The sequence below is a fragment of the Lipophrys pholis genome (assembly GCF_963383615.2).
Source record: "Lipophrys pholis genome assembly, chromosome: 2".
In the NCBI taxonomy this organism is placed as follows: Eukaryota; Metazoa; Chordata; class Actinopteri; order Blenniiformes; family Blenniidae; genus Lipophrys; species Lipophrys pholis.
Genome location: NC_137636.1, coordinates 10,308,264 through 10,326,667, shown reverse-complemented (window position 1 = coordinate 10,326,667; position 18,404 = coordinate 10,308,264). Strand labels below are relative to the sequence as shown.

The following is an 18,404-nucleotide window of genomic DNA, read 5'->3' as shown; positions in this document are numbered from 1 at the left end:
CAATCATGTATTTAGTTCTGTCAATGATGAGTTCAGTCCTTTGGTCTCATTAAAATGGGAAAATGTACTGAAGTGAAAGGCAAAAGTGAACTCAAGGTGCCTTAACTTTCCAGGGAGACAAACGCTTCAGAAACAAGAAAATGAAAAATAAACAGAAAAGACTGAATGTAAAATTAAATTTATTTAAGGCAAAACTGCAAATTATCAATAAACGAATGTGAAGAACACCAAGATGAGCAAAGTTTTCTCTTCAACATTTGGGTCAGAATCCAGATGACCGTAATCTCCTCTTCCCTACACAGGCCGGGACAAGTGCAATACCTTCAGGTAAACAGCATTGCTACCAATCCCCACCTGTACAGGAATGGACGACCATCTCCCGGGGACAAGAAACAACAACAACCAAATAACCAAAAAATAAATAAATAAAACATTCAGCAGATGATCGTTCATCAACACAGTCAGTTTTGCATGGATTTGCACAGCAAACATCTGAAGCGGAATGCAAACCAGCAAAACTGACCGTGCAGTGATCCACACATTGGTCGATGGCGGCGACACGCTTGAATTCGGAAAGATGCAGTTAGAAGTAATTCAAGTGCTTACATTGCAGTAGATAGGAAGAAAACACTACCTGCACTATAAGCACTTTAGTACTGCTGAAACTGATGTCACCTGACGAGAAACAATCCTGGTGGATAGGAAAGACAGTTGTGTCATGCAAACAGGTTGCGTTCTGATGCGACACCCCCAAAACTGTTAACAGGTGGAGAGCAAGCAGGCCACCATCAGTTTTGCATAGATTTGCACAACTCATCTATTCTTGTAGTGCAACTATGCAAAACTAGCAGTGAACTGCGAGATATTTGCCCAATTGGAAATTACAAATGTCTGGTGACGCATGTAGCAACCCCTTATGCCAGAAGGAGCACTTAGGGCAGTAGGTGCTAGTCTATTTCACTATCTGCACTAGATGCACCTTAGCACAAAGATGGTACTTCAAATGAAAAGCGACATCAGAGTAGGCGCACACCAGTGTCAAGAGTATTGCTGTAAGTGCCTCCACTGCAGTAGGTATTGCATAGTACTACCTGCACTGTAAGCACTTTGACAATACACTGACAGATCAGAGCTTCATGGGAGAGAAGGTCACACATGCTCCAAATGTCTCGGGACTCTTGCATCTCACAATGAATCTGTGGAGAAAAACAGAAGAGCTTAGTAAAGCAATGAACACAGGTTAAAGGCATTTAGGAATACACCATCTTATCACATAAATGTGTTAAAACAGAAGGAAAGCTTTACAGCTTAGTCTCATACGTGGAGGAACACAAATATTGGGCAGAAAGGCCATTGTAAAAAACGTTTTGGGGAACTACTAAGTTATGCACCAGCATAAACATGTGATGAAGTCTTGACAAAGTTCATGCCGTCATGGTTTTTCTTTTTGTACTGAGGTTTTGCTGCACTAACACAGTAAAATCTGACATAAACGCTCGCTTAACGAGATTAACATGGACTGATGAACGATTGTTGTTTTTCCCAACGTGCCCCTGCAGTACACTGAATTACCCCTGGAGGTGCACGTGCTCCTCGGTTTGAGAAAGGCTGGCGAAACCCGATTTTAGTAAATAAACACGAACCCGTGATCCCCTACCGACCGAGCAGTTAAACAGCACCGTTGGTGAGTTTTTTACTAGTGAAAAAATGGGCTGCTGGAGCGATACGAGATGTTATGGCTTATCGCAGAGCAACACGAGGTCACTGAAAACATGAATGAGCGGCACAAGCGGCGGCCCGCGTTCCCCTGCGACACGAAGCGCGTGCGCACGGGCACCGTGTTGTTCACCCCTCCCCCACCGTCTTTTAACATGGCGCCTCGAAGTGCGCCAACCTTAGCCCAAATGACTTTTAAGCCGTCAAGCTAAACGCAAATGTGGCGTTGCTCGCTGAAATTCGCAGCTGCGTGTTGCGTGCCTGCGGGGAAAAAAGCGTGGCTGGCGGTTTTCGGGACGTCCTAGAAAACAAGGCTACCGTGCGTGTAAGAGCGGAGCGGCTAGCTGCAGCCGTGCTGCGCTGCTTCGAGCTGCCAGCTACTTAGCTCCTGTTAGCTTCATGAAAAAAAAAATATATAAGACTTTCTGGACCCAACTACCGTCCAAAGAGCGACATCCGAGTCTGCCCGAACTATAACCGCAAATGGGGTCAGTTTGGGTGGATTCAGTGCAGACCACCGGCTCCTTTTTATTTAGGAGACAATAAAAACTGAGATTTGAGTTTGACGACATGGATTAGCCGTTAGCATCAACAAACGGGTTTTTAAAAAAAATACAACAACGACCACCTGCCACGCTGTTCCAACTTGTCTCTTAGATGTATTCTCAAGACGCACGTGTCCACAATGTGATATTGGTGCTTGTAACGCGAGCACAACAACTCAGAAGTTTATGTGGCTAGGCTAATGTTGCTAAGCTAAAACGCGCGGCCTAAAGCTGCCCCATGTGCTGCTGCTTTGTTCTGGGGGGCACTTTAACTCACACACCACTGCACTCGAGACCGAGCAGCAAATTCACCACATTTGGAACTTTTTCTTAATATCGGACCGGTGCGTTTGTACAAAGTCGTGGTTTGCCTCCCGGAGGCTGGATGTTTCTCCAACTAGTTGCTAAAAAAGCGCAGCGGAGCGGGCTCCGTAACAAGCTTTTTCAAATCTCCCTCATTCCCTCAATGGTGGAAGCTGAGGGGGCTGCCATGCGCCTCACGTTACACTGTTTTCATCGCAAACATATCATTTATATGTTAATATCTGGCTATCCCCACGGGCGCGATTTGAAGGCACGCGAAGACGAGCACAATAAACGCCGTTCTGGGGACACCTTTAACCAAAACTGAGATTAAAAATTAGCCCCAAAAACCTGACTTCCTTGCCGATAAACATGCGCTCGGCAGACACTCACCAGCCGAAATCCACCATCTTCGCTCACTTGCTTGGGCTCGCCGTGTGTCTCCCTCGCCGACAAAAAGAGACGAATAAATACGCAACTATCCCGAAAACTTTTCTAACGGCGGACAAAAACGAAGCGTGGTGCGAGGAGCGAGCCGACCGTGAGCCAATTTGCGGTCCAGATGCGCCGCTTAAAAAATGATTGCGGGGTTAGGAAAGTGGCGCGAAGGCGACCAGTTGGTAACCATGTGGGTGAATGAAGGGCGGCTCCCACTGAACGTAAATATCTAGCTACAACCCCCAACTCCCCTATTAGCATACATAAACTACGGTACTTCCGACCCACATCTCCAACCAAGCAGCCTCCACCTCTCCAGGGGAAGGACACGGGAGCGTGCTGCTGCTGTTTGCTGCACCATTAATATGAAATGATATGCGGCGCATAACGGGAAACACTTTAATGGACATTTAAGTTTCGGATTCACATAGAGTCCCGCAGCCGGGATTATTTATATGCAATAAAATCAATGCATCAAACAGAAGAAGAAGAAGAAAAAAAAAAAAAAACGGATCTGCATTTTACACTTCGTGTATGTGTGTTCAACTATGAAAACAAAACGAATAATTAACCTGTTGCTTTTTGCAAATCTTGTCAAAATTAGCCGGAAAATTGTTTATTTAACATACATCCAACGTGATCATATATTTATTAATTCGTTCAATTTGTTATCTTTCATACAGCTAAACTGTGACATTAAAATACATTTTGTTCACAATTCATCTAACAATTTAATATGTTTTACTGAGGTTTGTAAATTAGGATTCATACTATAATCATTATTATTAACTTTAACATAATAGTTTTTTTTATTTAATCAGGAAAAGTATTCAATAGAACAATGAATAAATAAGTGATGAATGTGTTGTCATAAACAGTACAATAGTAAAATTGCCTTTTATGCCAGAAACTGTAAGCACTTCATCAAACAATGAATTTCATTAAAGATTAAACAGTTTTGTTAATTAGGTTTTCAGATGTCTCAGACAACTTTTCATTTAACTATGAAGATTTCCATGAATCCTAGATAATTTATTGTCACAAATAAAATCAATCTAACCATGAAAACTTCACTTTTATTATTTTGAAGTAACTGGCCAAAGTTCCACAGGAACTATTCAAGTTGTTCTCCCCAAAAAGAACACTCAAACAATCAAAATAATATGTTAAAGTAATTTATGAAAACAATAAATGATTTTAAATTTCCAACAGAAATGTTTCCAACTTGTGAAGACAATTCTTTGAAGTTTGTAAAACATTTTAGAATAGTTTAAAACTGGTTTCTTTTGCTTTCATAAAATGTTTGGACTCGCATTTGCCTTTCGTGGTTTGTGGCCCCGATATAGACCAAAATGGTTTTAATATTTCATGCTTAGAAAAAGCTCACATTGTCCTTTTTTCTCTGTCTTTTTTTTCTTCTCAAATTCAAGCTATAAACATCTGGATGTTTGACAGACGTTACAACCAAACCACATCTGAAGAGCAGTGGAGTTCTGCAACAAATTCAGGCCCCTCACACAAGATGTCAGACCCTCACTCAGTACTTTTTTTTTTAAAGATTTTATTCTGTTTGCTCTTGAGCAGAAGATTAAACTGATTGTATGAGAAAATGTTATGTTTGTGAAAGATGTCGCTCTTCTAATTTTAGAGAAATCAAATGTGTTTAAAAAATTAACATTCATATGGAATAGTTTTAAATTAAACTATTGACGTTTGTTGGGGGGTTAGGGTTCTTTTCTTGTAAGTTTATTAAAGAGTAAATTCAGGTAGAATTTGTGCATGACAAAATTTGCAGAGTGCATTATCTTTACTTTAATCTACTTTATTTCACCGTGAGAAATTGGCTTTGCTAACTCACCTTTATGTACTGTTTCAGCACACAGAGCTCCCTTTGTTTTCCTGCTTGTTCTACTAGAGTGTAAAGTTTGGGCTCCTTGTGTCACCACTATAAGCTGCAGGTGGCAGGTCCCCCCTGTAACTTTTGACAGCAAGCGTAAAAAAAGAAAATCCCCCCAAAGAAGTCTTTGTTGAAAAGATAAACATGCAAATACAGTGATAATAATGACAAAGAGAAGTGTATTCCTGAAGTAGGTGACACAATGGATTTTCATGACAAAGGGCCCAGGGATGATGGCTTTAACCTTGGATGCTCCCAAATCCATGGCCACACTTTGCTCATTAAACAAAACCACCAATTAGGAATATAATGGAGGTCTGGTGAAAAACATTAACATGTTTATTTACATTTCAGTACAAAGTCTTGGCGTGACAATAAGCCCCTGTCATTTGCATCTCAATCATGTTCAAATCTCTTCAAAGCAGATGTGAAGAGAAAGAGGCACCATTAGCAGAACTGCTGTGGGTTCACCACTATCCGGAGAAATCCTGCAATTTGTCAAATACACATCAGTTTACAGTGTATAAGCTGGCCAGCAGAGGGAACTAGCAAACTAAATACTGTTCTGGCATGATGATCGCTTTATATGTATATATATAATAAAATGTGTGTCACTCTCAAACCATTGAACCCATTTTTCATTTAACAGAATCATGTTTGCATCCCACAGAGCGTCAAAAATAATGGGATTCATATGCAACAGATAATTCTAAGTATATCAAGCATAGTTATTTACTTTGAGGTGACTTTCTGTGATGGAGATTGAGTTCTTAAAGACTTTGTCAGAAATTTCCCGCACAGAAGATACAACCAGTGTAAGATTTGAGCCCCAGTTCCCCCTCAATTCACCGATCACTAAAACAATGTTCTACCCTTAAACCAAAATAGCCGCTCTCTCCTCCCCTGGTCACTGTGGGAGTGGGACCGCTCAGTCATGACCCCCAACCCCCCACACAAAGCCAGTAGTTCCTCTGCATATGGAAGTGAGGTGGGGGGTGGGTGGACACAGGGAGGTTGTAGACTTCCCATCGTCCCATGGGGTCAGATAAAAGCTTAAGGCTGTCCTTATTAGACCTCCCCCTTCGCTTACCAGCTCAGGCTCTGCACATAGGATCATTAAAGATTTATCTACCAGAGCAGGTATCAGAGGCAGAAAGCATTTTTGGACACGTTCAGAATAATAGTTAATATTGTTCAGGATACATATGAAGAAAAAGTAGTTGAGGACACGTAGAAACACAAACACCAGTTGAGTCCTCTGCTATAATGAACAACTGAAAACGTGGCAGTGGAAACAGTCGCCCTTTTCAAGTCTGTTTTCAAGATCCAAAACATCCCCTCTGATCAAGCTCCACTTCGGCTCCTTTTTTTTTTTTTTCTAAAATGGCCTACCATTTCCAAGCTCCTCCTACACCAGGGGCCATGAGCACGGGGGTCTCTGTTTTGTTCTTCCTATAGAAGCCAGGCAACCATTGTCTCCTTGTGACCTCGAGGTCAACCAAACTCACCTCGCCAGACCAAGGCCCATTCAGCTGTGAAGCTTCACAGAAGACAAAAAAACATCTCACAAGAGCAGGGATCACTTAAAGCGAGGGGGTGGGAGCTCGTACACATGCAGACAGAGAACGACCACACTCTGCCGTGTTTCAGAGTCACAAGCTAATTTGTGTTCCACTGCCTTTCTTTGGAATTCCTTACACAAGAGCCTCCTGCGACTAGTTCAAAGTATGAATGAAATGTGATCAGATTCGGCGTGGCTTGTTGAAATAGTATTGTTAGTCAAATATCGCTTATTACATGCTGTGATTGAAAATGTGTATCCCAGTTGGTTTTTTAAAAAAAGTGATTGAAACGAGCCGCGACACTTTAGTCTATTAAAGAAGTCAATTATGGAAAGTTGTAATGACGTTAACTTTAACACATTTTCCATTAATTCTCCCTCTGATATTTAAATACGTCTTTTTCTTGAGGGGAAATTACATTTTGCTGCAGGATAAGAATGATTCCGTCTGTTATTGCCATCTGCAGCACTTCACCAAAAAAGAACAAAAAAACTGTTGCATTCAAGAGAATATAAATAAAATCAAGTTGTATTTGATTAAATTCAACATTTCATTGAAGAATAAAAGCTAGTTGTGTCGAGGCGGTTTAATTCTAGCTGAGCGTAGTTCCCTTGTTTTATGCACACAGAGCACATGTCCTGAAGATCCTCCAGTCTGGCGTCTTGCTTTCAAATGCAACAGTGTCCCTGGTGGAGACGAAGCTCATGGAAGCTGACAGGTTGAAAATGTGCAACATGATGTGGCTGAAGGAGCATGAAACATGTTCACCCATGGATGCCTCGCACTGCGCCGCAAGAGACCCTGAGAGACAATTACATGCGGGGTATTTTTCGGTAAATAGACTTTCCTCAGTTCAATCCGTAGTTTCATAGCCCACAGACGCACCTTAAACAGTTGTCGAGCTGCAAACGTGACAGTGCGAGCTGTCCTGCAGGAGGCACTTAAGAGTAAAAAGATATTTGTAGAAGTGATAAAAATAGATCCTTAATCACCTTCCAACTAAATTACAGTTTGTATTATGCTGTTTTTATCCATTCAACCTCACAAGACACGGTTTAAAACTAATTACTGTGTTGACATTAGATGACAGTCGCAGTCCCAGGAGCATCATTAGAAGAGAAATGAAGAGACGGGCTGAGCACCTGATTACACACAATCACCCCCCCCCCCCCACCCCCTCCAAAAGAACCTTCAGAAAAGTTTTGTGTTCAGAATTAATTTGACAAAAACTCAACCAGAATATGTCCCCCCAAAAAATGTCATTCATCCATCTTCTATTCGGCTTTGTCCAGTCCAGGGTTGCAGTAGTCCCAGCTCACTACAGTATGGGAGAATGAAGAGTACACCCTGGGACAGGTCAGCGATCCATCACAGAGCAAATGCAGAGAGACACACAGTCACACACACTCACAATCACAACAACAGGACATTCAGAGTGAGCAGTTAACCTCAACGTCAAGTTTTCAGATTCTGGGAGGAAAAGCACAATACCTGCGTAAGACACATGCGAACCCTTCCAACCCAGGAGACTAATTAGTTATTTAACGTTAACACAGTGGGAATGATTGAGAGAAAGACATTTTTGATCTAAACAATGTGAAACGTGGAAACTGTTGCTTGGCATCACTGAGCTGCTGAGTAATTTTGTGCACATAAGGAACAAAGAGAGAACCCAGCATCTAGTCTTTCATTTCATTATATTATAATTATTCTTTTGTGTGTCTCCGTCTAAGCGTCTGATGAGTTTTCTGAAAATAAAAGAAAGCGGGCAGGTGATTGTGTGATACAGAAATTGTTAAAACAATCTTATTTCCTGTCTGACCTCATATTCGACATGATGAAAAAGATGAAAAGTGCACTCCTTTTGGACTGTTTCAACTTTAATAAAAATCAGAAAATCATGATTTTCAGTCCATTTACCATCATTTCAAACACAGACTTCACTCGTGAAAAACCCCAAGTGCTTATGAAGGTGACGTGTTGGGGTGCAATAAACCTTTTTAAATTAATTCAGCAATAAATTAAATTAAATACACATTTAGCCTACATCTAGTATGAAGTCTTATAAATACATTTGAGCACACATCCAGACAATCTTACGAAAACAAAATATACACAACTTATGTATGTATGATTACAGCGTGAACCACTTTCCTCTCTGATTGTCCCGCCAAAGAAATGGTTAAAAAGCATCTTGTGCGATTGATGCAGTCTGACAAAGACCTGCATTGATTTGTCTAAAGTAGTACATGAGAGATAATCACATACTCTCTCCTTATTATTGAACAGTTGCACATGTCTTCACAATTGCGGTCCAAAAGGTTTGGGTTCAGACAGGAAGAAGGTCCTCAGTGGTTTGAATTTCTGCATACCACCAGATAAAAAAAAAACACACACAAAAAAAAAAAACCCCGATCATCAGAGCAGCAAATGTCAGACCTTGTAGTAAATGTTGGTGGGAGTCTGGGGCGTTATCTCCTGAACTATGTACACCGGAGGCCCGTAGTCGCCGCTCACACGCTCATAGTGGCGACAGATCATGCTCTCTGAGGGCCGCAGAGGGAAGACGACGTCGCTGCGGTCCGAGCCGTTATTGTCACTGCTGATGCTGTCCCGCTTCTGCACAGCCAAAGTGTTGAGAGACACAGAGGCAGACTGCTGCCTATCTGGGACACGGCGACGCCGACGACACCTCCACACCACGACTGTAACAGTTACGACGGCCAGCAGGAGAGTGACGCAGCCAGACACGACCCACACGAGCAGCCCCGGCTCGGCGCCACCGCCGGGGTCTGTTCGCCCCGCATCTGAGTCCACGTCTGTCATGGGACGCGGAGGAGAGAAACAGGAAGAGAAACTGAGATGAAGGAGCAAATCCAAAAATGCGACACTGAGATCTAACAACACTCAGCTCATGTCCCGGCACAGCCTGATCAGTGTGTGTTAACACGGGGGGGGGGGGAAGAAGAAAACACGGTCAAAGCCGGACATCAGAGAAGATGCTCTAATCTTCAGTGTCGTACTGGGAAGCAGCTGGGCGCCTTTCTCTAACACATGACAGCAAATCTAGAGGTTTGAGTCGGAACTGAAAGTTTCTTGATCCATTTGATACCATCTGTGGTCACTTCTTGTTATTGTTTTCAGAGTTGCTGCTGTTAACTCATACCGAACCCTGTGAAATCCAGGAATCGGCCACGAAATCCGTCTTTTCGATGGATCAAAACGGGAACGCTTACAAGCTGAAAACCCAAATGTGTTCTTTGCATTTCACTGTTTTCTCCCAGATCACTTTAGATCACTAGCAGATAATTATGAAGCACTACATAGTTTTAGTATCGTCTTTGTGAGCAGCACAGGATTTCATTTCGGGCGTGGTGGACTTTCTATGCCGAGTTTGCATTCTTCTTTAACATTACATTAAGCAAAGTAGAAGTGACCATTTCTGCCCCACAGTACGGATGCATTTGAAAATCGGTAACATTTGGCTCCTTATTAGTACTTAACGCGACTGGATGTAACACTTTACATAATCCAGTGATCAACAATGATCAACAACAAAATGCTCTCTTAAAATACACAATTAATCTTTTAAGTGTGAAAATTTCCTTTTGGAACACTTGTATAGTTAATGTTTTCATGCATTGAAATACAGAATGTGTCTCTGTTAATGACCATACACCCATAAGCTTAAGATGATGAAATTCAATGACTGCATTCTTCAAAACTACTGTATGCCTTTTGTGTTTGCTCAGGATGAGTTGCACATTCTAACCGCCAGAAAGACAAGCAGTGTAGCTTAGTGGCACAAAATACCCTGAATTATGGTCTTTTTCCCCAAAAAACATTTGTAAAATCTGGTATTGTGTGACAAAATGTCGATTTAACATTCCAAGCAATATTTTTGGTCTGTCTTCGTACCAGCATTGTTGTTTCTATCGCTCCCGTTCGTGGAGGCGTCCTTGGCCTTAGACTTTGGTCGCGTAGGTGGGAATCTGGTGGGGGACTCCTGCAGTGTTGAAGGTGCATCGGAAGAGTCTGGAAAAATAAAGCACACACATATGGATAATAGCAGCATGCATCTCTTCTCCTCTGTTTTACTGTGTAGGCGGGGTTATGCCATGTCAAAATGCTCCTTTTGAAATTAGAATGGCGCTTTTTTGAGTCATTTGTATTTGACGTCAGTACAACAGAGTCAAATAAGAAAAAAGAAAAACTGCTTATTTTTAGTATTATTATTTTTGCATTACCAGTCATTCAGAGGAAAAAAAAAAACATCAATAGGAGAGGCAGAAAAACAACAACGTGTAAGCTCATTGTCCCCAGTGAATTACATTTTTACTTACAATGGGACTCCCACTTTCTCTTGACTGGAAAAGCTATCACTCATGTGCTAAGTATTTACACTTCCACCTGCAGCTGTTATTAACTACAACTACTGGTTTTCCCAAAATGGGTTTTGGGAGATGTAATTGTATTTCCTCAAGTCAAGTCTGAGAAAATTATACTAATTGAGAGCATTAAAGATGCCTCTGCTTCTATTGTTATTTTAGCAGTAGAAAGGGAGCAGGTACATTAATTACCCATAGAAAAAAGAATTTACAGGGGTAATTTGTGGCTATTTGTATGACTGGCATTATTCTTTAGTTCTATATTCCATCAAGAAAAATAGGCTTATGAAATACACAAGTGAAGTGGCCCACACAGCAGTGTATTGGTTAGCATTCCTGATGGCCTGTGGCCTTTCTGTGTGCAGTTTGCATGGCCTCCCTGTGCATGCCTGGATTTTCTCCAAAGACTCCAGTTTTGCTCCCACAGTCCAACAGCTGGTGACTCTAAATAGTCTGTGGTTTGGTGTATGTGTGGCTGTCCGTCTTGTTGCAGGATTCTGGCAGTTGTCTCAACAAATACTGCAAAAACTAAGAGTTCAGACAAGGTTGTTTTCTGTTTGATTGTTTGCAAAAATAAATATGACAACTGAACCTCTAAAACGCCGCAAATCCAGCTGTGATGCATTTTGTTGTTGACAAGAATATGTTCAGTGTCTGTGGTCTTACCAAAGGTCTCTTTGCTAAAAGTGGGCCTTCCTGAATTTCTGACAGTGGCCATGTTCGGCTGAATCCAGCAACACAAAGCAGATTGATCAGTACAGGAAACTGAACACAGTGGCAACATAAAGAAATCGGTTTGATTCTGTAGTAAAGCTTTATATACCATCTCATGATCAGTAGTTTTAATAAACATATTTGGTGACCTGACCATCACGCAGGTTTCACCTGAAGTCAGGGGCGATTCACTCCAGCGCCCCCCACAACCCTTTATATAACACTGATGGATGGATGGAGACTGAAAAAGACAACTTTTCCAACTGCAAAATTATTCATTTTTCATCATACTACCAATTTCATTTGCGTAATTTGTTTTCAAAAGAAGTTGGAGCACCGAATATAAAATACACTCAACCGAAAACCAAGTTTTCTTAAAGCGCAAAGGTGAAACCCAGGTGGTGGAGTGCCGGCGCTCTGCTTGTTTTCAATGTCTTCCAAATCGAAAGCAGCTGAACTAAATGAATATGTCATCTTGAAGTTGTACAGAATGTCTGACAATTAACCTTTTTCATTCAATTCAAGAGATGATGAAAACATGCTGGACTGCAACGACTTATTTTCATGAAATAAGAAAAAAAATAAATCACCTGTTCCTATGACACATAACACTTTAAAAACATTAGTAACGCTTTCTGCTGATAAAACAAGGGTTTTTCCTTCTGAATGATTTTCATTTGAGAGAAAACAAGCGAATCGATGGAGCTAAACGAAAACAATCAAACGAAAACATAAGAAATCAAGTATGTTAATGTAACAAAATTGACAAAAAGAGAAAATTAAAATCAACAGATGTGCTGTCTTTACAGAAATCATTTTGAAATGTAGGGGCCACTGGTTCCCTAAATGTTTGAGAAGCAAACTCTGTGTGTGTGTCAGCCTGTAAAGTTTGCAACTTTAAATGCTACTGCTCCACTTACTTGTAGTTTAACTATGAATATTATGGGTGACATGCAGAGTTGCATGTTTTCCTGAGGGGCAATAAAGTATAATTTATTCATTTTTCTGTGTATTCCCAAAAAACTGTATGAAAGTGAGAGCGTTCATCATGCTTCATTTCCCTGTGAAAAATGTACCTTTTCCACATAAACTACAAACAGAATTCAGTCAAATTAAATGGGGAAGGTCCAATAGAGACTCAAAGACTACAATTTTTTAAAAGCATAAAAACATGCTGTCCAATATCCCCAAAAACTCATTTGTGTTCGAGGATCAAATCACATTTTCTCTTCACCTGACCTTTTTCCATCTTGCAAAAACTTTGTGAAAACTCACCGAAAGACCTAAAACACAGCCTCGGTTTCTCCACCAATGTCTTAAAGATAAAGTTCATAAAAATATTGACAAACTATTTGTTACTAAAGATGTTTGTAACTTTATTCATGTAGAGTTTTGTCTTTTGTTGAGCAAATCGGAAGTTTAAGGGGGAAAAAAAAAAAAAAAAAAGATGAAAAATGACAGAAGTCGAAATAACTGCGTCTAACATGATCTAATAAAATGATGTGTGCAAGCAGCCAATGAATAAACAAGAAAACAAGTTGTTACTTCTGAATTAGCAGCAACAAAATCTGAATTTTTATGGTCTTTATATTGATTTACTTTTTTACTTCAAGCGGACAAGTCAATTAACATCTGTTTTATTCCGTTTAATCTAAGTCTTATCCGTTTTGCTTTCCTGCATCATTACTGATTTATCATGGACATTAATCTAAATGGTCTGTGAAATTATGAACAAGATGAGACTTTCTGTTTCAAAAAGAGCAACCATTAAATCCAAATTTGTCACAAAGGCACCTCCCAAACTGAATGACATGACTTTAAATATACGTATATATATAACACGATTACAACTAAGTGTGTGTTCCTTTATGTTTTCCGGTGGTATAAAAGGTTTGTTTACAGCAGCCTGGTTTTTTTAGACGCAGCATGTAAGCAGCTTCATATGTTCAGTTATGATCTGTTGAGAAACACACGAAATGCTGATTTTTTATTTTTTTTTCATCTCTAATGCTTGAACAACTAAATAATTCATACAAATACTTCACATTACTGGGGTCAAAAAAATTACATTTTGGGCCTCTAATAGGGTTCGCTTCTAAACATTTTTGAAAAACATGCAGAAACACAACATCTGTAAAGATTTGCCTGATTATGTAAATTTTAAAAAAGCATACTCTGACCACAACAAACTAGTAATGCTTGTTCTTTTTAAACGGTCAAGCCAGATGATAAATAATGATGTGCTGAAGAAAATAATTTCCTTTTTAAATAGACTGAAACAACTTGTTTCTCTGTGAGGATTTTACAGTCATTTATCCTCAATACTTTGAAGACGGAAGAGAACATGCATGACTGCGTCATTAAATTTTAATTTGTGGAAGAAGAGGAGTGATATGAAGAAGAAAAAAACTTGCTATGCTGATGTTACTATGAAAAAAAAAAGGATATTGACATGAGCATATGAGATGATCGCATGCGAGATAATACTGATGTCTTTAAGCTGCCAGGGGTTTGAATTAGGGATTTCAGATGATTCGCGGTGGCATTTCTCTTCAATAGAATGAGAGGATGATGGAGATTATCTGACCACTTAGTAATTCAAGATAAAATATTATAATACTATTGCAGTAACTGAATAATAACCTGAATGAAACGGTTGTTGCAACTGTTACTTTAGTAATATTTGTGTATAATAATAAATAATGTGTATTTTGATCAAACGGACACACACACACACACACACGTGCACACACACACGCACACACAGAGTGCTTACTCTGGCCGACTCTCAGCACCAGCTTCATGGATTTGGTCTTGCACGCGCCGCCATTAGTATTATCCAGACCTTGCAGAGATCCCGTGGAAGTGGCTGATAAACAAAGGGAAAACATTAGATTAAATGTTGACAGTAATCACCATAGTAAAAGATTATCAAGCAATTCATACTTTGTTTGTATTTATTTGCAGATAGTTTACTCTGTTGCTGAATGTTGCATCACTTATACATGAAAATCTCACACTTTGTACAAACTTAGAAGTTCCAGCATATATAAATAAATACGCAGAAAAACACCACTGAGGATGTAACTAGGGCTCAACTAAATAACACATTTCATTTCATAGAAAGTCTGAAAACAGCCGGGAGAAGAAAAAAAAAAAAAAAAGGATCACTACAAACTCTCCAGAGCCCACGGAGCCACTTACTACGACCTCCAGTAAACCACAAGGTTGAATCTCTAAAAGACCTACAACAATGAAATGAACCTCAATGAGAAGAGGATTTATTATGTAACGGTTGCATTGGACCACCTTAGTCTCTACCAGGTGTACCCAATAAACCACAAAGTAAGGGTAATATTCTTGTTGAGCTCGCTCGCCAATGAACTCACTAATCATTTCAGCTCAAGAAGCCGTGTGGGTATAAAAAATTTAATGAGTAAAAATATTTTAGTAGCTAGCCTTCTTAGGAAATCACAACCACTGCAGAGCCGAAACGTACACTGGAAGCCCACACAAACACACAAACACAAGCGGGAACTCTCATTCACCCCTGTCACTCACACACACACACACACACACACACACACACACACACACACACACACACACACACACACACACACACACACACACCCACACACACACACGCAGACTTGTTAGCACCATTTAGGTCAGATAACAACATCTCACAGGCTACAAGCCACGTTGCCATGAAAGCTCCCATCAAATCTGCCTGATGCTGTAAAAGCCTTGTGTGATTTGGGGCATGTAAGCCCTTGGAATCACACTGGCCTGCCAGAGCGAAGTGTGCTGTCAGAGCGTGGCGAGGTGGGTGAGGCTGCACGGTCAGACTTGCTCTCTATCTCATGCATCACTTGCTACTAAGATGCTGGTTCAACAGACAGCGGTCCAGTAACGAGGCCACATTTTTCTGATTCTCATACAAAGAGACAAATTGAGAGGGAGCCAAAGACTGCAGCTTCCTCTCTGGTTAAAGGGGGCGGGGGGGGGGGGGGGGGTTCTGGCATTGATTCAAACGCTATTCCACCTGTAGGAACGAGTTGTGACTCAGTGCTACTGATTTTTCCCCCCCTGCACCTGTTCACGGCCACTGAGACCTGCAGATGAAGGTTGCGGTGAACATGTGAGACCAACAACTCACAGGTAATATAGTAGTCCCTCCCTTTAAGGAACTCCAAGCCCCAGAGGTTCGGGCTGAACTCCTGAAATTTGAATGTGAACTTCACGTCCTGTTGAGGCTTGTCACAGTTCAGCAGCGGTGTGTCCGTCTTGTCGATGGCACAACTCTCCAGCTGACGTCGTGAGACCAGGTAGACTTTATAGAACTCCTCTTTTCCCCCGAGGAAGGCATCGACCCGAGGACACACGATGTCCATCTTGTCTCCTATCTGAGGAAACAGCACCAGACCTTGACCTGGAGCAAACCTGTTATCGTCACAGGGTGACAGAAAGAGAAAAGACTCAAAATCTGTAGGTGGAGTACAATTTACAGCAAGAAAAACGACTTTTCGAAGAAGCAAAAAACTGATCAATAATCAAGTGAATATCTGCCCCAATTTTCAGCAGAGGAAAGAGCTTCAATAAGGACTGCTTCTGCATCATAATAAAATAAATAAATAAATAAAAACAGCAGCTATTTTTGCACTCCACCCTCCCATAAATCCTTTATAAAAACTGCCATTCACTAATTCTTTGTTAATCAACTAAATCTCACGAAGCTCTCTGAAGTGTAAGCCTATTTACCAAACCCCAAAGTTCCTGATTTGCAGCAGCATTGCTCTTTCTGTTCTGCAGTGTAACCTAGTAAATCAGTCGACACAGCTTTTACCTGAAAAGTATCCCAAATACTTGTTGTTGGGTTTTTTTTTTTCCCACCTACTTTGCATTGGAGCTACTCCAGTGGATGGACTCCAGCGTGACTGCACGACATGTGCAAACGATGGCCAGCAGGATCACGGCAGCGCAGCTCCATGTGCTTCTCCCCATCACAGGAATAAATGGCAGGTCGCACGGCGGCTCAGTATCATAAAACAGAGAGGGAATCGGGTGAGATGTGCCGCCTCTGCTGCTGCATGACTCCGGTGGCTCCAGGTGCGCGCACAGGACACATTCCTGCGTAAAAGCCCCCCAAGTTGCGACTCTTTTTCCTGCAGTTGCATGAAACCTTCCACATTGTGCGTAATTGGCTAGAAAATCATTCGTGCGACGAAATCCATGTATTGAGGACAGAGATTGTTGTATGGAGTATTTCAGTCATCAGCTGACCGACCGGTCCGCCCATATACAGACTCATGCGTGGAGAGACCCAACAACTGCGCTGGACGACGTACTGATTGGTAAATTCCCTCATATTAACATAATGAAATACATATTAATGATCTCATAACGCTTTGATGTGTTTGGGGTTTTTTTTTGTCGTGGAAAAGAGTATTTGATCGTAATAAAACCTTTAAAAACGGTCAATTGGAAAAATTATATTATTACAAATAAAAATTAAAACAAATCGTTGCGTTTCCGCAAAAACGCATCAAAATATGATTTACTTTTAAACTGCCGTTGATTGCATTGTCACTCGCAGACATTAATTTAGTTTGTGGAATATCGACGGTGAAACACATTTTTTTTTTCAGCAAAACAATATTACAGAATAAATAAATATCAGAATGTTCGAGAAAAAAAATAGATATAAAGCAGTAATGTTCTGCGTTAAATTAATAAACTTATTGGTGACAAAAAATCGGATTAAAAGGTTTGTAACTACAAAAAAATAGATTACATGAAATAAATTGTATTAAGTGAGTGAAATTACTTGGGGGGGGGGGGGGGGGGGGGGCATATATGGGACGAGTTATCATTTGTTCCTTCCACCCCTTTTTTAAAAATGTCCTATCACCAGGCTGTTTAACATAAAATCTGTATACGCCTGTGAAATGCCACTTAAGGTTTCCATTCATGTATTACAGTTCCCTTTGTCATGGCATCTATCATCCATCTCATTATTATATGTCTTTATCGAACATAGGGTGAACAGGGGGCGGTGGCATGACTATGGAAGAAAGCAGGGTAGCGACACACAAGTCAACAATCCATGGCAAGGCTCCACTTCTTCACTGCTACAGGCAAAAGTCACCAGTTGTTGAAAACATGCCAAGGGAGAACATGCAAACTGTGCCCAGAAGGACCAAAGTCGCGATTAAAACTTAGGGTATTCTCATTGTGAGGTGAGAGTGCAATCCTCACTGCAGCCCTTTAACCATTTTTAGATCATACTTTTTCCCTTTTGTATCAATATTTATTTTAACATAAAGTATTTTTGGATTTTCAAATCTAAAGGCAGTTTTCTACATTGCATTTGCAGCACAGTGCAGTATAAATATTTCAGGCGAAAAAAAATACATTTTAGTTGAGGGATATAAATCCTGTTTATAGAGCAAAAATACTTTAAATCCCTTTCCCTCTCCTCAGTGGAGAAACTGGAGGACCATAAAAATTCATGATGAAATTCAGTACGAGAATGTACAGATGTGACTGAGCATATTTTGCTATTTGATGTGGTGAAGAAAAGTGAATGCTGAGACTCAGTGATGACCTGCAGCACAGACGTCCATGAGATCAGGTGATAAAGATGACCAAGAACTTAAAAAAAAAAACAATAAAAAAACAGTACGTCTACAAACCAGCCGACTTTGAGAAATCATAGGCTACATCTTAAGCCTCAACTTTAATTGTTCTGATTTCTTTTGTATTTCATTATGGATCACAGCATTGAACATTTATGCTATATGGATGAGATGGGACGGCGGGATTCTGGCTAAAGTCC

At 40.6% G+C, this 18,404-nt stretch overlaps 1 protein-coding gene across 1 annotated transcript; it reads right to left on the bottom strand.

Moving 5' to 3' along the window:
* Window positions 1-8,327: 8,327 nt before the first annotated feature.
* On the bottom strand, window positions 8,328-16,799 carry LOC308106539 (ephrin-B2a-like). The gene is made up of 5 exons (XM_080458349.1): window positions 16,464-16,799; window positions 15,726-16,009; window positions 14,340-14,432; window positions 10,380-10,496; window positions 8,328-9,280 (listed from the first exon to the last, which is right to left on the bottom strand). The coding sequence occupies exons 1-5, from the start codon at window positions 16,568-16,570 to the stop codon at window positions 8,895-8,897; spliced, it is 987 nt and encodes a 328-aa protein (XP_080314475.1). The 5' UTR covers window positions 16,571-16,799; the 3' UTR covers window positions 8,328-8,894.
* Window positions 16,800-18,404: the final 1,605 nt, after the last annotated feature.